Source organism: Podarcis melisellensis (assembly GCF_964234715.1).
Source record: "Podarcis melisellensis genome assembly, chromosome: Z".
Lineage (NCBI taxonomy): Eukaryota > Metazoa > Chordata > Lepidosauria > Squamata > Lacertidae > Podarcis > Podarcis melisellensis.
Genome location: NC_138547.1, coordinates 32,625,838 through 32,647,609, shown reverse-complemented (window position 1 = coordinate 32,647,609; position 21,772 = coordinate 32,625,838). Strand labels below are relative to the sequence as shown.

At 44.9% G+C, this 21,772-nt stretch overlaps 2 protein-coding genes across 9 annotated transcripts; one reads left to right on the top strand and one right to left on the bottom strand.

The window, feature by feature from the left end:
• Window positions 1-92: 92 nt before the first annotated feature.
• Window positions 93-14,038, bottom strand: TAF7L (TATA-box binding protein associated factor 7 like). Of its 6 annotated transcripts, XM_081896877.1 has the most exons (13): window positions 13,899-14,034; window positions 10,366-10,434; window positions 9,393-9,466; window positions 8,514-8,592; window positions 7,496-7,629; window positions 6,747-6,900; window positions 6,383-6,441; window positions 5,124-5,196; window positions 4,146-4,262; window positions 2,513-2,692; window positions 2,251-2,363; window positions 1,085-1,192; window positions 93-800 (listed from the first exon to the last, which is right to left on the bottom strand). In XM_081896877.1, exons 2-13 carry the CDS (start codon window positions 10,376-10,378, stop codon window positions 756-758), a joined length of 1,149 nt encoding a protein of 382 aa, XP_081753003.1. In that variant the 5' UTR covers window positions 10,379-10,434; window positions 13,899-14,034; the 3' UTR covers window positions 93-755. The 6 variants fall into 6 exon arrangements, with proteins under 6 accessions (XP_081753003.1, XP_081753004.1, XP_081753005.1 ...); XM_081896878.1 differs by lacking the exon at window positions 10,366-10,434 and having other exon boundaries at window positions 13,899-14,038; XM_081896879.1 differs by lacking the exon at window positions 9,393-9,466.
• On the top strand, window positions 13,932-19,894 carry LOC309361753 (magnesium transporter NIPA2-like). 3 transcript variants are annotated; one of them, XM_081896881.1, is made up of 6 exons: window positions 13,932-14,070; window positions 16,314-16,461; window positions 16,629-16,685; window positions 17,097-17,187; window positions 17,291-17,451; window positions 17,973-19,894. In XM_081896881.1, the coding sequence occupies exons 2-6, from the start codon at window positions 16,323-16,325 to the stop codon at window positions 18,608-18,610; spliced, it is 1,086 nt and encodes a 361-aa protein (XP_081753007.1). In that variant the 5' UTR covers window positions 13,932-14,070; window positions 16,314-16,322; the 3' UTR covers window positions 18,611-19,894. The 3 variants fall into 3 exon arrangements, with proteins under 3 accessions (XP_081753007.1, XP_081753009.1, XP_081753008.1); XM_081896883.1 differs by lacking the exon at window positions 13,932-14,070 and adding an exon at window positions 14,094-14,316; XM_081896882.1 differs by lacking the exon at window positions 13,932-14,070 and adding an exon at window positions 14,094-14,320.
• The last annotated feature ends 1,878 nt before the right edge of the window (window positions 19,895-21,772 follow it).

The window sequence follows — 21,772 nt, the reverse complement described above, 5'->3', positions numbered from 1 at the left end:
AATTAAAAAGCTATTCCTCTGGAGGGAGAAAGCTGGGATTAGCTTGTGTGTATCCAACCATCTTGGGGAAACTGTCCACATTACAAAAAATATGAGATCAATAAACATACATTTTTATTTGCTGTTATTTTGTAGGTAAACCTCTTAGAGACAACACATGAAAGATGGGAACAGTGGTGTTTTCCTTCTCACAAGTCGCTTCTGCACTGTGCCCTAACAACTCTCTCCCAGGAAAGAAATAATTTCACACTACTCTTAGGAGCATAAGCTGCTTTTTAAAAATAAAAAATAAAAATGAGAAGGTTGCATGCTGGCTCAGCATAAAGTAAAATAATTAATTATTATTTTTTAATTATATTAAAAAATCATTATTTCTATGTAGCTCATCTGGCTGAGTTGCCCCAGCCACTCTGGGTGGCTTCTAGAAAATTGTAATAAATATTAAAGACCAAGACTGTAATTAAGACTTTTCTATCTTCATCAGGAGACGGACCATGTGTGTGTGCTCGAGGGAACCAGTGTCTTCCCCTCAAGTGATGGTATTTTCTGTCCACATGTCTGGTCCATTAGCTGCAAAACACCAGTCCGTTGGGCAAATAAAACATCAAAAACTGACAGGGATCTGCTTCCCAGTCATAGAACCAAATCCGTCTATCACTGGTGAATTAAAAAGGGTCCCCCCCCAAAGGCAAGCAGTCTCTGGAGCTTTTCGGTTGGCATCACATCTGTACTGGCTTGGTGTGTCAAAGCTGGACTCACTTTTCCATAAGGGCTTCTAGCTGCTCTTGAAGAGAGGCCAGCTGAAGAGAAACAGAATGTAGAGAGACAAAATATGGTTAAGAGCTCTTAAGCCACACTGCAAAGCACTTGCGGACAGTTCAGCTACTGGCAAGCATTTCACACTGCATCTTACCAGAGAGCAGCAGCATAATTTTTTTCAAATGACAAAAAGCTTTTCAAGTTCACAGTTGGGAAAATATGGTTCATTATCACATGGGGGAAAGACTTTAGCATTGCTTGTGGATTCACAATGCAGCTTGATTAACTGTACTGCCCCATTTGTCAGCCTTACAGACCACCTTACCTGCTGCTTCTCTAGCTCTTCCTGCTGTTTGAATTCATCCAGCACAGCTTGGAGGCGGGTCTGGAAAACAAGATGGGCAGGAAATGTGGCTGTTGCTCCTGTACTTTTCTAACAAAAGAACACAACACATATAGGTTTTCTTTTGCGAAGGGCAGTTTCATGCGCACAGCTGGGTCTTCAGCCTGCACTGACCTCCCACACAGACCAACCACAAAAAAAGGCAACTGTGGCAAAATCGCAGGTTGTGCTGCTGCATAACCCAAGGGTGTGGATTTTCTCAAGCCACGGGTTAAGATGAAAACAGCACAGGGCTGTATTACTCTCCTTAAAACTTGGTTACCTATTCAGGTTATTTCTCAAATTATTGTCTAGGAAGTGAGCCCTGATATACTAGGGTTATCTACCTGCTCCCCAAGATGAATCTGCTTTCTATGAGGTCAGTTTGTTGACCATCCTGTGTTCCTTTAGCCATGGATCTCCATGTTGATGGACTACAACGTCTATCATCCCCGACAATTACTTAAGTGGAGATTATGGGAACTGTAGTCAGACAATACCTGGAGACTCAAGGCTGAAGAATGCTGACATTCTAGTTCAGTACTGTCTACTGCAGGGGTGCATAAATATCATGCCAGGGAGTCAAATGTCACCCTCCAGGCTGCTCTATTTGGCCCACGGGAATCTCCCCAAGCCACACCCCTAAGAAGCCCTACTTCACAACCTCCCTTGCATGCTACTGTCTGGCTGGAACTCTGCCTTGAACTCTGCTACTGCCTCCTAGTTGCTTGCATGGAAGACAGTGATGGACGTATACTGCACAAAAGTAAATCTGACATTTATTGTGCTACTAACCCCCCGGAAGACTGCCTATCTGGGAATGTGACACGTGGTCTGAAAAGATTGCCCATCTCTGGTCTACCCCAACTGGCAGTGGTTCTCCAGAGTCTCAGACAGAGACTCACCAACTGCAACCTAATTTATTTTTTAACTGGATATTCAGGGAACGAGCCTGGGACTTTCTGCAAATCATATACTCTACCACCGTAGGGACTATTGTCTCTGCTGAACGAGATGCCTATTAGCTATAAACACCTGCCAAACTCAGCTGAGCTGAGCAGGCTTCTATTAGACCTTCTCTAGAGAAGGGGTGGTGATGCTGAATTCACCTTGAGGGCTAGGTTCTCTACTTTCATGATGAGATCCTCTTGGCGCTTTCTGCGGTCCTGGGTCTCCTGCAACTTGTCTTTCAGGTTGTCGATCTGCTTCTGGATTCCCATGGCTGGAAGACAGAGCAGAAAACTTAGCACTTCCAGAAACAAGTCAAACAATCCTCAGCACATTCTGGCACAAGTCGAGTAAGGTCCTGATTCAAGTTGACCACCCCATCTACTGTACAGCCTCCCTCCCTGGGAGCCTCAGGCATCATACCTATCTGGTTGGACCCTTCATTTTCTTGCTGTTGCCCATCTGATTCATTCAGCTTGCACTGCAGTCTCCTCGCTAAGTCTTCTTCTGTGTCCATGATGTTCAGGTCATCCCTCTCCTCCTCATCACTGCTGGTACTGCTGACATCCTTAAACATCTCCCGGAGCTCAGCATGTTCTATCGCTTTGAAGCAACAAGGAAAAAGCGAGGAGTATAGTTTACAATATGCACAGTAAAAATTACCCTAGAAAAGTGTTGCTAACCTTTTGGTTAGCATGGTAACAAATAGCCTTCTTGACACTGTTTTAATTTAAAGACCTCCATCTTCCTTGCCAGGCCAGGTTAAATTCTTCTCTAGCCCACTGGGTCAGAAAACTGTACCCAAAAGCTACTATCTATATATTTTGTATTTAGCCATCTGCATGAAAACATCTAGAAATATAAGCATCAGCAAGTTGGAATATGAATACAGGCAACTACCTTATACTAGGTCAGATTATTTGCTCATTTAGCTCAGGACTGTCCACTTTGAAAGGCAGTGTCTCTCTAGGAACTCAAGCAGAAAGGGGTCTTTCTCATCACTTGGTTCCCAATAATTTTAACTGGAGGTTGTTATTATTATTTATTGAATTTATATAATGACACGGGTGGTGCTGTGGTCTAAACCACTGAGCCTAGGGCTTGCCAATCGGAAGGTTAGCGGTTCGAATCCCCGCGATGGGGTGAGCTCCTGTTTCTCGGTCCCAGCTGCTGCCAACCAAGCAGTTCGAAAGCACATCAAAGTGCAAGTAGATAAATAGGTACAGCTCTGACAGGAAGGTAAATGGTGTTTCCATGCACTGCTCTGGTTTCGCCAGAAGCAGCTTAGTCATGCTGGCCACATGACCCGGAAAAACTGTCTGTGGACAAACGCCGGCTCCCTTGGCCAGTAAAGCGAGATGAGCGTCGCAACCCCAGAGTCGTTCACAACTGGATTTAACTGTCAGGGGTCCTTTACCTTTACCTACACCCAGGGGTCTCAGGGCAGTTCACAGAATAAAACCAAGATACAGTGGTGCCCCGCAAGACGAATGCCTCGCAAGACGGAAAACCCACTAGACGAAAGGGTTTTCCGTTTTGGAGGTGCTTCACAAAACGAATTTCCTATGGGCTTGCTTCGCAAGACGAAAATGTATTGCGAGTTCCTGCAGGTTTTTTTTCCTCCCCCCCCCCTTTTCCCCAAACCGCTAAGCCGCTTATCAGCTGATCCGCTAAGCCGCTTATCAGCTGATCCGCTAAGCCGCTTATCAGCTGATCCGCTAAGCCGCTTATCAGCTGATCCGCTAAGCCGCTTATCAGCTGATCCGCTAAGCCGCTTAACAGCTGATCCGCTAAGCCGCTTAACAGCTGATCCGCTAAGCCGCTAATAGCGCTAATCTGCTAAGCCGCTAATGGGCTTGCTTCGCAAGATGAAAAAACCGCAAGACGAAGAGACTCGCGGAACGGATTCTTTTCGTCTTGTGAGGCACCACTACTGTATAAAACCACAAAATACCTATTAAGGTATCAGGGACTGAACCTTCAAACTCTGGCATACAAGATAAGATGATCTACAGCTCTTCCTTTAAGTTAGGGAGCTACTGAAGTTTGACAATACCTGCAGTACCATGGCTTGGTTTGTGTCCAGACAGTCCAGGAGAAGAAATATCCAAGCTTGTGAGTGAACCATGGTTGTCAGGGTCTTTTGTTTCATCTTCGGCAATGACCTCCCAGCCTTAGAACAGGTACAGAAGAGTCAAGGAAAAACCAGTTCAATAGGGAGTCATCCTCTAGAAAAATGGAATCTGCGCTGGAAAATTGATGCTACAGCAATATTCTTCAGATGATTAGAAAACACTCCCCAGCTTTCCACTGAAGCACATTAATTGATGTCTACACCTGTTCCTTTTTGCACACACTGCTTTCCTGAACAGGTATGGTACAATGCAGTGGTGGCTGGTACCTACTGGAACTAGTTGGGCAGAAGGTAGGGAGACGAACAGTAGGTACAACCAGAGACAAGGATAGGTGGAGCCAATAACTCTGGTTCTGTTCCCACCCTCCTTCTTGCTGAGTTTTACAAGGGCAATACTGAGACTGAGAAAGAGGAAGCTGACAAGCAATTCCACTTTTCAGACTGGAGGAAAATAGCAAGGCAAGCAGATGTGGCCAGCTGAGGGCAGACTGAGGACAGTTAGCAAGGCAGTGCCCAAGGTGCCCTAATGGACTAGCCTCTGTAAGTGCCATAAATCCCAAGAAAGATGCCGCCAGGATATGTCTGCTCACATTCAGTCAGATGCAAGCAGACTCTTCCACTCTGGGTCTTTGCCATACACAGAATTCTACTTGCATCCATACAAATGCAAAAAAGAACAACAGCCACCACCAGCTGGCCTAACCAGAGCAACATGCAGGAAGTCACGAGTGTGGGGGATGAGAGGAGACACACAATGCATGCGAGGACAAGCATGCAATGCTTGCTGGGGTCAAGATTGTGGGATACCTCTGCCCCCAAACACACATTCAGCACTTGTGTATTCAGGCCAAGATGGCAAACTGGTCTACATAAAAAGCAACCACTAGAAAGAAAGGATACGGACTCCGACAGCTTCAGCATCTGTGCTCAGAAGGCGCTTCACTTCCTTTTCCACATCTGGAGACTCAATGTACTGGGCCAGAGAGGAAGAAAGAAAGAGAAACAATATTATGCACCCACAAGTTGGTTTTGCCTCAGCCCAAAGTGTCATTCCTACTGGATGCCACACACACCTGCAACCTTTCTACCTCCATTTTCAAAGGCATTCCTGAGCCATCCTGTAAGATTCCTGCAATTATTCCAAGCAAGTCACAACTTCTTCTCCAAAGTCCTTCAAATGGAGATGGGAGGAAAGGAGACTGTGGTCTACCAGCAGACCAGGGAGGACAATTTATGGCACATCACTTAGTGCTTCCTGATTGCTCAGATTCCCACAAAGAATGTTGGATAAGTCAGACCTTGGTCTGTTCCAGCAAGGAACTTCTTACGGTTTTTAGATCTGCATATTCAGGATCATTTGGCACACTTTAGCACATAGCCTTCCCCATCACAGTGGGTGCCCCCACTCTCTCTTGCAACTCCCATCATCCCTGACCATTGATAACCTGGGCTGGCAAGGATGGGAGTACAAGTTCAAAACATCTGGAGGGCACTGGGTTGGGGGAAGCTGCCTTAAAATATTCTATGCTCTCTTATTTTAAACACTGAAAAACATAAATCAGTGAATCATAGGAATTCCACTTGAAAAACAGCAACAACAAAACAGACCACACAAGACTGGACAATCTGTTCCTGCTGACTGGATTACTATATTTTGTCAGTCAAGGACATGTGATTTCTCTTTGTTTGTTTTTGTTTTGTTTGTTTTTTTAAGAAACCAGAATGATCTATAGTGGGATTTTTCCTATAAGAAAGAATGTTTGAAGCAATGTGCATCTTTTGAAACTGTGGCTACTACTCATGAAGGCTATATATTACCTCCCGTATCAGACACATACCTGATTCTGAATACCAGGTGCTAGGAATCATAAATGAAAACAGGCTATTGAGCTCAGGTCCTTCTTATGGGTTTAATCAACTATAGCAAGCTATCAAATATACATTCATTGAAAGTTCTAGATGGAGACACAACTGTGCTGGTGACCCTCTGTTGTTGTCTTTCTTGTCAATGTAGCAATGAAATCATGCCAGACTGGTGAACATTTATCTGATCTGGTGGAACTTTTAGCCTGCTTCAGTTTGCACTGTGGTTGGCTTTCTGCCACAGCATGTGTGAGCAACGATTCAAAGCTAACACCAAACAAGGAGATGCAACTCACCTTCTTCTTGGCTGTCTTCCTGAACCGCCTCTTCCTCACATTCTTCAGTGGGAGAGTAACTGGAACATCACAGCAAATTAATTACATGGGGCAAAAGGGAGAGCTGAAGGGCATTGTGACTTACTAAGGGAAAATGGATCTCTCCTTGAGCAGTGAGCTAGGCAGCAAAGACGAGAACAGCCAATGGCAGCTCCCCAATTTGGAAGAAACCAAGAGGGTGAGGGTGAATCTTGGTTGTATTATATTGGCAAACAATACTCCAACTCCTTGAGGATCAATGGAAGGGATTTTTCTGGAGGTAGAGTGGGAAGCGGGCACAAAGTCAAGTAAGGAAGGTGAAATGAAATATAGTTATTCTACTCACTGCCATGATTCCAGAGGAACTTCTTCTCTCTGTCTTTGTCTTTCTTCTTATTGGCTTTGACATCGGTACTTGAAGGAGTTTTAGCATCAGTAGTCGCTGGAGCTGGCTCTTCCTGAGTAGGGTATAGTTCACCATCCACAGTGCACACAAGCATCTAAATCCCCCCCAAAAAGAGTTATATGCAAGGTCAGTGTCAGGGATTCACACTGCTGGGTACCTGAAGGCTCTAATAAGATTCATATTACTATTATGCTGGTAATATTAAACTTTATTATCACACATTTTTGCACATTATTCTTATTTATGGCTATGGATGTAGCCATCTGAAGTTTCAGTATGGTATAGGTTTTGTTTAATATTTGTACCTTCCTATTATTTTGGTATTTGAATTCTTGAACTCATGGAGATAAGGGCCCCATCGAGATCATTGTGCCTGAAGGCTGGCCAAAATCTGAAGCCAGGACTGGTTGGATATGAAAGCACTGGGGAGAAGAGGAGACAACCAACCATTTTGTCACCAACAGTATTAGGCACAAGTCTCTCTAAGACGGTTCAATTTTCTTGCTTCGGGGGAACAGCCACCTGTAAGGAATTTCTCACACTCAAAATTGGGTGTAGATGTTTTACATCGTGGAACATCCATAAAGAGCTTCTAGCATGGAAATGAGAGTGGGGCAAAATTGAGACTGTGTACAAGACACAGGGGGGACAGAGAAAGTCTGATATCCAGACCATGAGACAATACTTACTTGGCAAATATCTGCTGTCTTATAGAAAGTCTTCTTATCGATTGTTTTTAAACTCTCTGTGATACAAGGCAAGTCCACCAGCTTGGCGGCTAATGGGGCCCGGTCTACTCGCACAATCCCATGGCGGCCATCTGCTGCAGAGAGGAAAGTAGGCTTGCACTTGAAGATTCGTGGTATCTTATTAGCAATTCAAAACACAGTTCTGGCATGTTTAACATATATGCATGTGTGCTACTTTATAAGAACCCTGCTGGATCAGACCAAAGGCATATCTAGCTCAGTTTCCTATTTGCCTCAATGGTCACCCTGAGGACAGGAGAGCAATAATCTCCTGCTTGTGTTCCTCCTCAACTGGTATTCAGAAGTATACTGCTTCTGATATTGGAGGCAATGTAGCCAACAGAACTAGCAGCCACCAGTAGCCATGAATTTCTCCAATTCCCTTTTAAAGTCATCCTAGCTGCTGGCCATCGCTAAATCTTGGGGTAGCAAATTACACAGTAACTATAAACTATTACAGTGGTGCCCCACAAGACGAACGCCTCGCAAGACGGAAAACCCGCTAGACGAAAGGGTTTTCCGTTTTGGAGGCGCTTCGCAAAACGAATTTCCCTATGGAGTTGCTTCGCAAGACGAAAAAAGCTTGCGTCCCCCCACGGGTTTTTTTCCGCTTTTTTCGCCCTTTTCCTAAGCCGCTAAGCCGCTTATCAGCTGTTCCGCTGATAAGCCGCTTAACAGCTGATCGCTAGAAGCCGCTAGACAGCTGTAGCGCTAATCTGCTAAGCTGTCAATGGGCTTGCTTCGCAAGACGAAAAAACCGCTAGATGAAGAGAATCGCGGAACGGATTCTTTTCGTCTAGTGAGGCACCACTGTAACTACAAATTATGTCTGTCCTCTCAAATTAATTAATAGGCCAAAGTGAGCCATGTCCATTCATTTCAGTGGGTCTACTCTGAGCAGGACTAGCACTGGATACAACTCCCAAGAAGTAAGAACTCATTGACCTGGTCCTCTTACCATGCAATTCTATGGTGAGCCTGTCCTTCAAGTTGACACTTCCAGACTGGACTGCCCTCCGCACAGTAGAAGCATGTTCCTGAAAAGGCAGAGTTTACAATAGAGTCATACCTCAAGTTGCATTTGCTTCACGTTGCGTTTTTTCAGGTTACGAATGCGGCAAACCCAGACGTGCTTACTTCCGGGTTCGCCACTTCACGCATGTGCAGGAGCAATCTGTGCGCTTCACGCATGCGCAGGAGCGCTCTATTGCGTCACATGCAGGCACAGAAGCAGCACTCTAATGGACTTTTCAGGGTGCGAATGGCACCCTGGAACGGATCGGGTCCGTAAGTAGAGGTACTGTCAGCATTTTCATCCCTCCCTTTGCAAGGATCACCAGATCATGTTTGTTTTACTTTCTGTCTAAAGGAGGCGGAGGAAGCTACTCTTCTAGACTTCCATCCCTAGCACTATGCGTCTTTTTTTTTGACCTGTCTAGAGACAAGATGGCAGAATGAGAGAGCTGTTGCTCTCGTACATGTTTGTTATGTTCTTTTGCTTGTTTAATTAGAAGAAATGTATTAGGTATGCAACAAAACCTCCACAGCTTTGCTTCTGTTACTCTGCTGCGTTTCAGGTGCTCACGTGAGCAAATGTGAGTCCACTGCACCAGGACCTATTCCTCAGGGATGCTGTGTTGATGTTCCTACGTTCCTGTGATCGGAAAGTCAGAGAAGGTGCTCCCAACACCCAGCCCATGCAGGCGCTGAAGACGTGGGCTGAACATGGGTGTACAGAAAGGTGCCACTGTACCAACCCATATTCATGCCTCCAGCAATAGAATCAGGAAGCAAGCACAGAGCACTTTGAGGCTATTTATTGCAAAGGGTCTCTTACCGGAGGCAGTCTCAGTATAAACTGGCTCTCCAATTCATGGGGAGCATCATCTTTGTTCTTGCTCATCTTTTGTTCTTGTGTTTCAGGAAACAAGAAAAGAGAAAGCATGGTTACCTGTTGGCCTAAAAGTAGCTTCTCTCAACCTTTGTTATCCAAACTGCTGTGATGCTAATAGCCTCAAAGTAGCAGTACACCCAAATGCATTCTGCTCAGAAGCACCTTATTTGAAGGAACTAGAGAACTTGCACCACACATGAAAAGCATATTCTGGACAATAAAGCCACAGATGCAACTGGCAGCTTAAGAAATAAAAGGCAAGATGGTAAAAGCAGAAGGGTTTGCCCACATAGCCACTATGGTCTCCATAATTTACTCTGAGCCGCAGTCTCAGTCATACGACAGGGCAAAACTTAACACCTTTAAGATAAAGAGCAGAATCAAGCTAGCAAAGCTTCTCTCTTCTTCCCCACCCCATACTCTGAAAAAGTCATTCTTAGCTCTTTCAAATAAGGTGTGATCGGCAGTGTAGAAAATCAGATTTGACAGTACACACAAGATCAAAGGAATGCAGGAATTATACAGTGCAGTATAAGATTACTGTTTGAAGTATAAGGAGAATGCAGCCGTTGGGAGTAAAGATCCTGCCATTTATGAAGCACTGGGTGCTGACTGGGTGGCAAGTAAAAGTGGAGATTCCCTGCCACTGAACTAGTGACAGTAAAACCTTATATAAAGTTGGCAATGGATGCCACATGAGTAAAAGGCTACAGATTTCACTGTCTCAAAACACAGCAGCTCATCAACGTTTTTGCTCCGGTCCGCCCCCTCCATTCCCCTAATTACACTCCAAAGGCTTGCAGTCCTCTTTTGGATAATTTCAGAAAGGCAGGAGTAATATTTGCATTTAGATCCTTCTTCTAGAAAGAACTACAGAGCCAACACCAGAGTATCATAAAAGAAACAAATGCATTACTTGTAGATGCCATCTCTCCTCTTCTTGCTTCACGCAAACGTTTATAAAAACTTGTACCATTCAAAAAAACTAAACATAAATGCAGAAAACAACAGTTAAAAAAAAGAAAAGAAAAATGTCTGTAGATCAAACAATGCCTGCTACTAAAGTGAGATTAAATACATCAAATTGCTGTTTCTCTGTCCCCATGAATGAGATTCTATAACAAAAACAACAATAACAATAATTCCCTTAATAATAATAATAATTCCCTTGAACTCTTCCCCTGAACTCTTCCCCATCCCACATAACCTCTCTCTCTATAGCTGAGGATCAGCTAATCTGCAGGCAATAATTTGTTTACCTGCAGCAAGGGTAGCCCAACATGGTTCTTTCCAGGTATTGAAGACTATAACTCCCAGCATCCCTGACCATTGGCATCTGTCTAGGTTGGATTAGAATTGAATGTTATGAATCCAGATGTTATGGACTTCAAATTCCCAGACAGCATGATAATGGGCAAGAGTGATGGAAGTTGTTATCTTAAAATATCTGGATGGCACTATGGTTGCCATACTTACCATAGAAGAGTTTGGAGAAGAAGAGTTTGGATTTGATATCCCGCCTTTCACTCCCTTTAAGGAGTCTCAAAGCGGCTAACATTCTCCTTTCCCTTCCTCCCCCACAACAAACACTCTGTGAGGTGAGTGGGGCTGAGAGACTTCAAAGAAGTGTGACTGGCCCAAGGTAGTATATTTTCTTTTAATTGTCAAATAATTCTGTGTATATTGTGGCAGCCTTTGGCTATGTGCAATAAAACTGACTGACTGACTGTCCCAAGGTCACCCAGCAGCTGCTTGTGGAGGAGCAGAGACCCGGTTCCCCAGATAACGAGACTACCGCTCTTAACCACTACACCATACTGGCAAAAAAGGCAAAAAAGTTCAGAAATCAGATTATCCTCAGCTTTTTTAGTGGTTACCAGTATGAAACTTTCATACGTTGACTCCAAAATGAAGCATTTTTTAAGGACCATAGATAGGACACAACCAAAGAAGTAATGACATGTATGTTGAATAATAGTATTAGTATTTTGAAAAATAATTGGAACATTCAAAGCACTTAGTATGCAGTATCTTACTGCAACAACTCTGCAAAGTTAGTCATTCTCCTTACACATCAGGTGAGCAAAGGGGATGAGGCTGATTAAGCATCTGGATTGTGGTTCAATCTCTGAGCCATTACACAATAACTGCTTTTTTGTGTGGAAAGAATGCTTTGCAAGACTATCCAATGGCTATATCAGAGATGAATTAAATCAGGATAGCTGGAAACCATATTATTTTAAACTGGGGAGGGGAAACAGACTTTACTTGAATGAAGACATCATTGAGTACTACAGGTACAAGACCAAATCCTTGCATTGTGCATGGATCTGGTTGAATAATGTCTTATACAAAGTCAGATGATCAAACCATCTAGATCATTGGTCTTCAACTGGTGGGCTGGGACCCACTAGTGAATTGCTGCGTTTTCCAAGGTGGGTCACAACAGGAGCATTACCACCATGCAAATATATGGTAAAAAATAATAAATGGGTCCCCAGATGCAAATTTGGATTGAAGGTGGGCCCTGGGCCTGAAAAGGCTGAAGATGCCTGATCTAGACCAAAGCTGCTACCCTGTTAGTTTTCCATGCTGATACAGGAAGTGCCAGAGGCTGGACTGGGGACCTTCTCCATACAAAGCATGGAGCTTTCCCCATCAAAGCTGATTTAAAATTGCGCCCAGTTTAAGTGTATTAAAATGTATCATTTAACCTACTTACGTACACATACAACAGAGCATTTAAATGATACTAAAAGCTACCAACTTGGGATGGCTGTAAGAAAGAATTGGTCCCATTTTGCATGAATTTATCTTATCAGTGGCAACTAGTCACAATGTTTACATTCTTCCTCCACTGTCAGAGTCAATAGGCCTCTAAATACCAACTGCATGAAATCACAAGTGAGGGGAGTGCTGTTGCATTCAGATCCTGCTTGCAGATTTTCCCACAGGCATCTACTACTGAGAACAGGATGGAGGATTAGATGGGCTTTTGGTCTGTTGCAGAAAGTCTCTTTTAAGTTCTTCGTTTTATTTTTTTTAATTAGTACACAAACTCTGCTTCAGTTTATATTGTGTGAAACCTGCAAGCAGGACCCAAGCATGAGAGCACATCTCCCCTCCTGCAGTTTCCAGCAATTGGCATTCTGAAGCAATACCGCCTCTGGTTTTGGAGATTATCAAGCATTGCCATCATGGCTAGCATCCATGAATAGTCATGTCCTCCATGAGTTTGTCTAATCCTCTTTTAAAGCCATCCAGTTTGGTGGCCATTTCAGCCTCCTGTAGAAGTGAGTACCATGGCTTAACCATGCACCCCACGTTCTGAAGAAGAAGAAGAGGAGTTTGGATTTGATATCCCGCCTTTCACTCCCTTTAAGGAGTCTCAAAGCGGCTAACATTCTCCTTTCCCTTCCTCCCCCACAACAAACACTCTGTGAGGTGAGTGGGGCTGAGAGACTTCAGAGAAGTGTGACTGGCCCAAGATCGCCCAGAAGCTGCATGTGGAGGAGCGGAGATGCGAACCCGGTTCCCCAGATTACGATACTACCGCTCTTAACCACTACACCAGACTGGTTCTGCTGGGTGGGGGGGAAAGCTCTCAAATGTGGAAGCAACAGGTGTGGATAATCAAGGAAGAGTTCTGAGTTGGGGAAGAGATAGAAAGGAAGGAGAACTGTTGCAGGGTTGGGGAATCTCTTTCCAATGCTTTCTTGGGGGTGCCATTTAGGGCCATCGATGAAACTAAGGTGGAGCGGCAGAGAATAACTGGGTTTGGAGAAAAAGAGCAACTCTTGGGGGGGGGTTCTTTCCCACACCTCCTTGGCAGGAGGCTGCCTGGGGCTTGGGGCCACTGCAAAGTGGGGGAAGGAAGAATTCCGAGCTGCAAGAAAGGAAAGGGGGGGGCCAGGGTTGTGGGGGCTGCTTTAGTGCTGGGATATCTCTTTCCATCATATGCTCTTGGAAGGTGCTCATTAGGGTTATGGGGGGCGTTGAAGCAGACAGGGGATAGCAGTGGGCCTGGAGAAGAGTAAGGAACGAGTCTTGGGGTGCTGTATAGGGTGCAGGCTCCCAGACTCTCCGTGTGTCCCTATTTTCAAAGGGCAGCCCTCTGACTATCCTCCCGGGGGGCGCCTCGCCCACCTCACCCCCCATCCTGGTTTCTGGATCTGAGCCCAGAATATCCCATATCATCATTATGGGATAGGGGGCCGTTCCTATTTTCATCGGAGGTGATGTTGCGAGGGTATGGGGAGCCCTGAAGGTGGTTTTTTTAGCGCGGAGAGAGAGAAAGTGGGAAAGTCCCGAGAAATGAAAGGAAGGGTCTAGGGAGGGATCTGGGGCCGGCGGAGGCCTCGGTGAGCTGGGCTTGGGAGCAGCAGTGCTCAGGTGAGTTCTGTCCCCCCGGGGGGCGCCTCGCCCACCCCCACCTCCCCAGTCACTTACCGGCAGCCGGCAGCCCAGTGTGCCAAAGGTGGCCAGCCCTGCTCCGCCCCGGAAGCTACGGAAGCGGAACAGGCGGCCACGGGGCGGAGGAGGAGGCGGAGAGAGGAAGGGACGCCGCGGGAGGCCTGCCGGCAGCTGCTCCTGACAGGGAAGAGAGCGACGGCAGCGACAGGTACCGGCGCGCCCCACCCCACCCGCCGCCCTTAGACAGGCCCCGACCTCCCCGCTCGCCTCAGGCCCCTCGCTCTCAGGGGAACCGCGGAAAGCTTCCTTTCAAAAATCCGGATTAATAAATCCGGAGTGGCCTTGGTCCCTTATAATCTTACTTTACCTGTAATTCCCCCCCCCTAAAAAATATTAGGAACGGGTGTTACTTGGCTGGGGAGACAGAAGGGGGGTGTCTGCTTTTCCGCCCAAACAAAGTAAGCCCCTTTAATGTTTTATGTTACCTTGGTGGTTTGTGGTTGGCAGGGGCGCGCGTGTATCTAAAGTAAAATTTGCCGCCTATTTACTCCGGAGCTTTCAAGGCAGCCTACGAAACAGCTAAGAGTATACGGGTATATGGAGACTTACTGGCATTTCGTATTATTTGTGTTTAATTGCAAATACGCAGGTTGAGTTTGCTGCTCCAGGCAACCTGTTTATTGAACATTCATCCTGGTTGGTTTGTGGAGATGTTGTTTAATGTCCAGTTATTCCCTCCCATGTTTCCAGTGAATTTATATCCCAAAAGTCCCAGGCTTGGGGGTTTTTTTGTTTTAAGTGGGTGCCAAACCAAACTTTTAATTGTGCAACTCAAATTTTTTAATATGCGTTTGACGCAACTCCAGATCTCCAGAGAGTCACAGCCAACACCCAGAATTCTGCTAGCTTACAAACGCCCAAAAGTCAGCTGAGTCTTGGTCTCAAGCACAGACACCTAAGTATTACAACATCACCTCGAAGGGAGAGGGGGATAAATATAGGCCCTTTTTCAGGTACAGTGGTACCTCTGGATGCCAGTGGGATCCATTCCAGAGCCCCGTTCGCATCCTGAGTAGAACGTAACATGCAACTGCGTGGGTCGCGTTTTGCCGCTTCTGCGCATGCGCGTGACGTCATTTTGAGCGTCTGCACATTTGCGAGTGGCCGAACCCGGAAGTAACGTGCTCCGTTACTTCTGGGTTGCTGCGGAGTGCAACCCGAAAATACTTAACCTGAAGCTACTTCAACTTGAGTTATGACTGTATTCACTTGCCATTCAAAAGACTTATGGAAGATCATTAGCAAGTAGTTCCCACATCACCTGTAGTACAAGAGAGGTAAATAGTCCCTATAAGGTTCCATATCCTTCCCATGCCAGATACGGTCGACAGACAATTCGTGAGAGTGCAAGCTCTCCATGTTTCTTGTATCGTCTGCTTTTGGTTTGAAATACTATAAGATTTTGGCCTGTTTTTTCCTTGGGGGACATTTCTGCAGCTTGTGTAAGAGAAATTCCCAGTTCCTTATAACTCTGTCTTGTGAGTACCATCCCCGGACTAGATTTGGGTCCCGTCCGTATATTTGAGGGCTTTGTTTGAAAGAAACTCGGAACGTGGTAATTAGCCTCAAAATAGTTTTAGATAACCTCAAGGAGTTTTGGATGGCTTCAGCAGAATTTCAGAGGGGCTTTAGAAGAGCCTCAAAGGAAGGGAGGATGTTTAAAATGCTGTCTGGTGACTCCTGGAGTCCTTAGCTGGCTGGGATATACAGTGGTACCTCGGGTTACAGACTCCGCTAACACAGAAATAGTGCTTCAGGTTAAGAACTTTGCTTCAGGATGAGAACAGAAATCGTGCTCCGGCGGCGCAGCAGCAGCAGGAGGCCCCATTAGCTAAAGCGGTGCTTCAGGTTAAGAACAGTTTCAGATTAAGTACAGACCTCCAGAACGAATTAAGTACTTAACCCGAGGTACCACTGTAAGCTTGTTTTCTGGGAGTGTGTCTTTCCCCCCGTGTTTTTAAAAGCTCCTACTCACTCTGCTGGTGCTCACAGGAGACTTGCTTCAGGCACCATCTTCTTTCTCCCCCCACCCCATAAGGTTATGATTATAACTGTGTACCCCAAGAGTATTTGAGGCCTGGAGAAAAAAAATCCCTTTTTCCTTCTGTCAAAAGTAGCAAAGGGAGGCTAGTTATGCTTACCCTATTAGTGAACATTGGGCCACTTCACAGAAAAATCACTTCTACTTAAAGGACATTGTGTCCATTGGAAGCAAGTAGGTAGAACATGAGTTGCTTGTATGACAGAATACTTATTTAGTGAACTTTTCATAGGACGTAACCTGCCAGTGTTGCATTACTGTATTTTAGGCTTCCTGCTATTGCAGATTCAACATGGCTGTTCTTCTGGAACAGACATTTACACTCTGATCTTTCTCTCTCAAAACTTGAGGTGATTGAAATGGAGGACTCAATGGGACGTTACGACTTCTACATCGGACTGGGCCTGGCTCTCAGCTCTAGCCTGTTCATTGGAGGAAGTTTTATCCTAAAGAAGAAGGGACTTCTCAAGCTAAGTAGCAGAGGTGCTGTCAGAGCAGGTAATGATATTGAATAGGAGCTCACAGAGTTACCATGACATCTGTTGTGGATGGGAAAAATCCCAGAAACCAGGCTGTCCGTGCTTCTTAAGAGTTTGAAAAAGTTTTCCAGGCCAGCTTCTGTTTTCATTTAAACTTCACCTTTGGTTTCTTTTCTCTCTTCACAGGTCTAGGGGGTCATGCATATCTGAAGGAATGGATGTGGTGGGCAGGGCTGCTAACTAGTAAGTACTTCCATGCAAGATTTTACCATCTTCACCTACATTTCAACAACTTGAATTATTCCCTTTGCCTTCTTACATGACCTCCAATAGCTCCCAATGAGTTCCTTGGTATAAGGAGCTTTATAATAAAGCAGCCTTGCAAATTAAACCACCAGAGTGGCTGGGGCATCTACAGATGGATGGGGTACATCATCATCATCATTATTACTATGATTTAAAATCATTACTAGCCTGCCTAATAACCTAGTCATTTGTAGATTACTGATAGGAAGTGGAGGGGATAATGTTGAATTAAGAAGACTTCTCTTGTTGGTCACCTGATTTTCTCACCCACCATAAGGGTAAGAAAGGAAGATGGAATTTGCTCTTTGTTAACCTTTTTTTGCCAATGGCAAACTGCTTCTCTTGCAGTGGGAATTGGAGAAGTTGCCAACTTTGCTGCATATGCTTTTGCCCCTGCAACACTGGTCACTCCTCTAGGAGCGCTAAGTGTTTTAGTCAGGTAAGTACAACATGATCAGATGTTTCCCAATCCCTAAGCCCTTTTCTGGAAATAAAGATTCCAGTCTCAGGTCCTTTCTCAACACAGTTGTATCTTCCTATAGTGCAGTTTTAGCCTCCTACTTCCTGAACGAGCACCTGAACATCCATGGGAAGATCGGCTGTATCCTTAGCATTTTAGGCTCCACTGTGATGGTCATCCATGCCCCACAGGAGGAAGAGGTCTCCAGCCTGGAGTCAATGGCAGAGAAACTAAAGGATCCAGGTATTAACTGCCCCTCTTCATTTACCTATTGTATGTACGCCAACAGGATACCATTTTGGGTGAGGGGGACTTGACAGAAATTGAGTGCTTTCCTTAATTTCATTGAATGAAAACTCATGTTGATAATCAGTAACCTGTGAGTCAATAATTTTTATAGGACCTATTTTATTCTTTATTCCCCCACCGATGACATTTAGTTGGCTTTGAACCATAACAGTATCATAAGAATTCTAAAGCACACTGTGCACTGAAAAACTGTACAAGCAACTGAAGGAGGAAGGTCTTGGTTCTAGTCAAACCCAGTGCAAAAAAAAATATAAGCTGGGGGCTATGTGTCTTATCCTTTGAGCCACTGTCTAAGCTCTGCTGCTTATACTTTTTCCTCTATGTATTTTACTCACCAGATTCTACTAATTGGGCACTCATGGATCTGAACAAAACTGTCCACATCCTGCAGAAGTAAGCTACACCTAAAAGATTCATATTGCCCTTAACAATTTCTCCTCTCTCCTCCTCCACAGGATTTATAGTGTTTGCTGTGTGCATGCTGGTGAGTTCAACTCTTCTCATCTTTGTGGCTGGGCCTCGCTATGGACATAGCAACGTCTTAGTGTATGTTTTGATCTGCTCTGCCATTGGTTCGCTCTCTGTCTCATCTGCGAAAGGCTTGGGTATTGCCCTGAAAGAACTGTTTGCTGGGAAGCCTGTCTGGAAGGAACCGTTGAGCTATTTGCTTTTTATTTGCCTTGTGATCTCCATCACCATCCAGATCAACTATCTAAACAAGGCCTTGGATATCTTCAACACATCTGTAGTGACCCCCATCTATTACGTCCTCTTCACCACATCAGTTATGACTTGCTCTGCCATTCTGTTCAAGGAGTGGCAGCATCTGGTTCTGATGCACATCATTGGCACCATCAGTGGCTTCCTCACCATTGTCCTTGGCATCTTCCTACTGCATGCTTTCAGAGACATCCCCTTCACTGCAGACCTGCTGCCTCTTTTCCTGAAGGATAACCAAACAAATGTGCGAGCCGCTTCTTGGAGAAAGGGGGACAAGCATCAGTCCTGCCTTCACCAGCCCCTTTTGGACTCTGAGGACACCCACAAAGAGGGGACAGAGAAAGCAGAGGAGCAATATGGCCAAACTTTATGAAAGCTAGCACATTATACATAGCCTTTCGGCTTAAAAAAAAAAGATATATCCCAATCCATTTTCCATGTTCCAAAGAGCTTCTTAAGACTGCTGCTGTTTTCCACTAGAAAAGTTGAATCAGATTCTAATGACCAACACTGAACTATTTGAAATGCTTTTATGTGCGAGTCCTTTCACTGGTAACATACTTGAACCAAATTAGAGACCCAATCAGATCAAGATAGAGCTCAGCAAGTGGCAGCCCTAGAGCTGAACTTGTTGTCTCCTGCATCCCCTCCCGTGCATCCAGAAGTGATGTGGAGGACAAGAAAGAAAACCAGGGACAAAAATATGTGCACCTGAGGGGTTTTGGACCAGCCCCAACACAAAAAACGAGTTTCAAAAGTAATGGGTGATGTGGCATTGGTAAGGAGGGTGTGAATTGCTCAGGGGGAGTTGCAGAGTAAGCAGAAGCAAAATACTTCAGTCTCCTAGTCAGAGGTAGGAATGCACAGCAGAATTCCTCTTTCTCTCGTAATCTGCTGAAGGTAACTCAAATCTCGGGGAATGGGAAAAGTAGAAAAATATGTGTATGACCAAGAGGACCAGTATGTGGACAAACAAGAGTGTGCAACAGAGAGGAGGGTTTCTCCCTGTGTTTTCTTCCTCTGGGTCATTTTAAAGAATGCAGATTAAGGGAAGACACATGAGAACACAAGGACAAGCTAGCATGGACAGCAGACTACTTGGGTTATGGAGAAGCTTGGCTCTATCATGTAAAGTGCCCCACTGATAAAACAAGGATATAAGCAATGAGTTCAGGTCTTGAATGAGCTCTACATTGGTCTACTTCAGAATCAGAATGCACAGAGGTTCTGTAAAACGTAACTGTTTTAACTCAGTATGCAAGTCTCTCTTATGAGAATGCAGCTGCTACTCTGTTTACATGCCTGATCTTAATAACAGTGCTCTACCACTTTCTGAATGTAAGGACAGTGCCTTTTAAGCGACTTAAAAATTAACTTCTCTTTAAAGTATTATCAGGGGTTGCCAACCTTCTACGTCTCTTGGGTACATTTGCAAACCAGAGAACCTGTTGTAAGACACACACAAGCACATATTCTGTTGGCTACGATAGAATGCTTATTTCTCATTTCAGTGGGGGGAGAGGAGAACAAGAGGGCACTGGTTGTCAGGGAAGCCCAGTGCCACAGGGGCCGTGTTGATGATCACTTAATGTTGATGATGTATTAAGGTTGACAGTTAATTTATTTCAAATAAATGTTACTTTTCTTTGTACTGCCATTAACAGTGTTGCAGAGTTCATAACATTTTAAAAAAACAACCACCCTAAACTTTCTCTTTTAAAAAAACAAAACTTATTTGGACTTCTTGCTAGCTGAATGTTACCAATTCAGTTCAATTCAACCTTTTAGCCATTTCCAGCCTTCACCCATGGTGGCTTTTCAAGCAAGCCGTTCTCTTGGTGAAAAACTGAGTGAATTTCCAAATCACACTCTGGCCCTTCATCCATGCTTGTAAACCTGAATCATTTGGAGCCATTTGTTTTTAAATCAGTTTTCCTACCCAGTACATTGTTTCTGATGGCTCACTACAATCTTTGATGTTGCTGCTGCACAGCAGAATTGGCTCAGATATGTTTTAATTCCTTCACACTGTGAGGAGGATCACAGGACCCATAAAGGCAGTCACACAAACAGGCTGCCTACAAGCCTCGAGGTGATATCCAGCATAGTCATACTCACAAAATAAATCCATCAAAACAGTAGATTTAAGTAAAAGCAGCAATCGTTTTAAAAAGTAAAGGGACCCCTGACAATTAGGTCTAGTTGTGGCCAACTCTGGGGTTGCAGCGCTCATCTCGCTTTATTGGCCGAGGGAGCCGGCGTACAGCTTCCGGGTCATGTGGCCAGCATGACTAAGCTGCTTCTGGCAAACCAGAGCAGCGCACGGAAACGCCGTTTACCTTCCGCTGGAGCGGTACCTATTTATCTACTTGCACTTTGACGTGCTTTCGAACTGCTAGGTTGGCAGGAGCAGGGACCGAGCAACGGAAGCTCACCCCGTCGCGGGGATTCAAACCGCCAACCTTCTGAGTGGCAAGTCCTAGGCTCTGTGGTTTAACGCAGCAATCATTTTAGGTGCGCCCAATTAAAGTGCAATCACTGACACACAGGTCCTTTGGGACCCAGAGGTCAGAACGGGGGGGTAGGGTGTGCTTAGGCACCAATGCTCAAGGGAACCAGGGATGGAACCCCTATGCAAAATGGTCTTCACCTGTAGTTTAAGCCTGTTTATTTCCGTAGGTTTACTTGGAGCATGTCTTAACACTGGATATCCCCTTGGTTTTTAACAGCTGAAGGCAGCAGCTTATGCATTGCCTATTTTCCATTTTCTTTTAAAAATAATGGCGTGCCCCCTTTATCCTTAACTGTTAGGTGAGCCCTATAGTTCCACTGTAAGTCCTCCCAATCACCCTGGCAAAAGTTACAGCCCTTTCACTCAGAATGTTGCCTGGGCTCATAATTTCTGTATACCTACAATACTGCAGAATTCTAAGAGTTTGGGGCCGAGAATTCACAAGAACTCTGGCGGCGACCTTTAAGTAAACTACTATGGGTCCCAGGACATGGTCTGCAGCATGTGAGGCTACCGCATTGCAAAAGCTAAGCAGGTCTGGGTCTGACCAGGGCCTGGATGGATGACTATCTGGGAACCCCATGTATGTAGTCTTCAGTTCTACATTAGAAGGCAGGCAGGCTAAAAACGTAAAAATAATAACAGACCCCTCCATTGTCAAATACAATGGTGAAGGACCAGGAATTGATCTGAAGGTGTCCTGTTTTTTGAAGAACAAATATACTGTAACCCTTGTAACTGAAGGTTTAAGTCCTATAAAAAACTATAGTTCTTTGAAAAACCACTAAGGAATTAATTTCCTTCTACTGATCCTTATGACTCTGTAGATAGGGAACGATCAACCTTAGACAAGCTGCCTTCTTGGCCTTGATTCTCCCATCCAAACATGAGTAAAGCAATCCATCTTACAGGAATATTATTGGTATGAACAAGATGTGTCCTGGACAAGAAATCAGACCAGCTCAAATATATTAGGACAGTAATTGGGGTGGGGGGGAATACAGCCAAGAACCAACATCTGCT

Excerpts from the sequence above, each read along its gene's own strand:
- TAF7L (XM_081896877.1), bottom strand. Across the intron at positions 4,263-5,123 it reads TGCTGAAGCTGTCGGAGTCC|GCTGGGAGGTCATTGCCGAA; the intron begins GTATCCTTTCTT and ends ACCTGTTCTAAG. Across the intron at positions 2,693-4,145 it reads ACCAAGCCATGGTACTGCAG|CGATAGAACATGCTGAGCTC; the intron begins GTATTGTCAAAC and ends GTTGCTTCAAAG.
- LOC309361753 (XM_081896881.1), top strand. The coding sequence starts at position 16,323 with ATGGAGGACTCAATGGGACGTTACGACTTCTACATCGGACTGGGCCTG. Across the intron at positions 16,462-16,628 it reads CAGAGGTGCTGTCAGAGCAG|GTCTAGGGGGTCATGCATAT; the intron begins GTAATGATATTG and ends CTCTCTTCACAG. Across the intron at positions 17,188-17,290 it reads GCGCTAAGTGTTTTAGTCAG|TGCAGTTTTAGCCTCCTACT; the intron begins GTAAGTACAACA and ends ATCTTCCTATAG.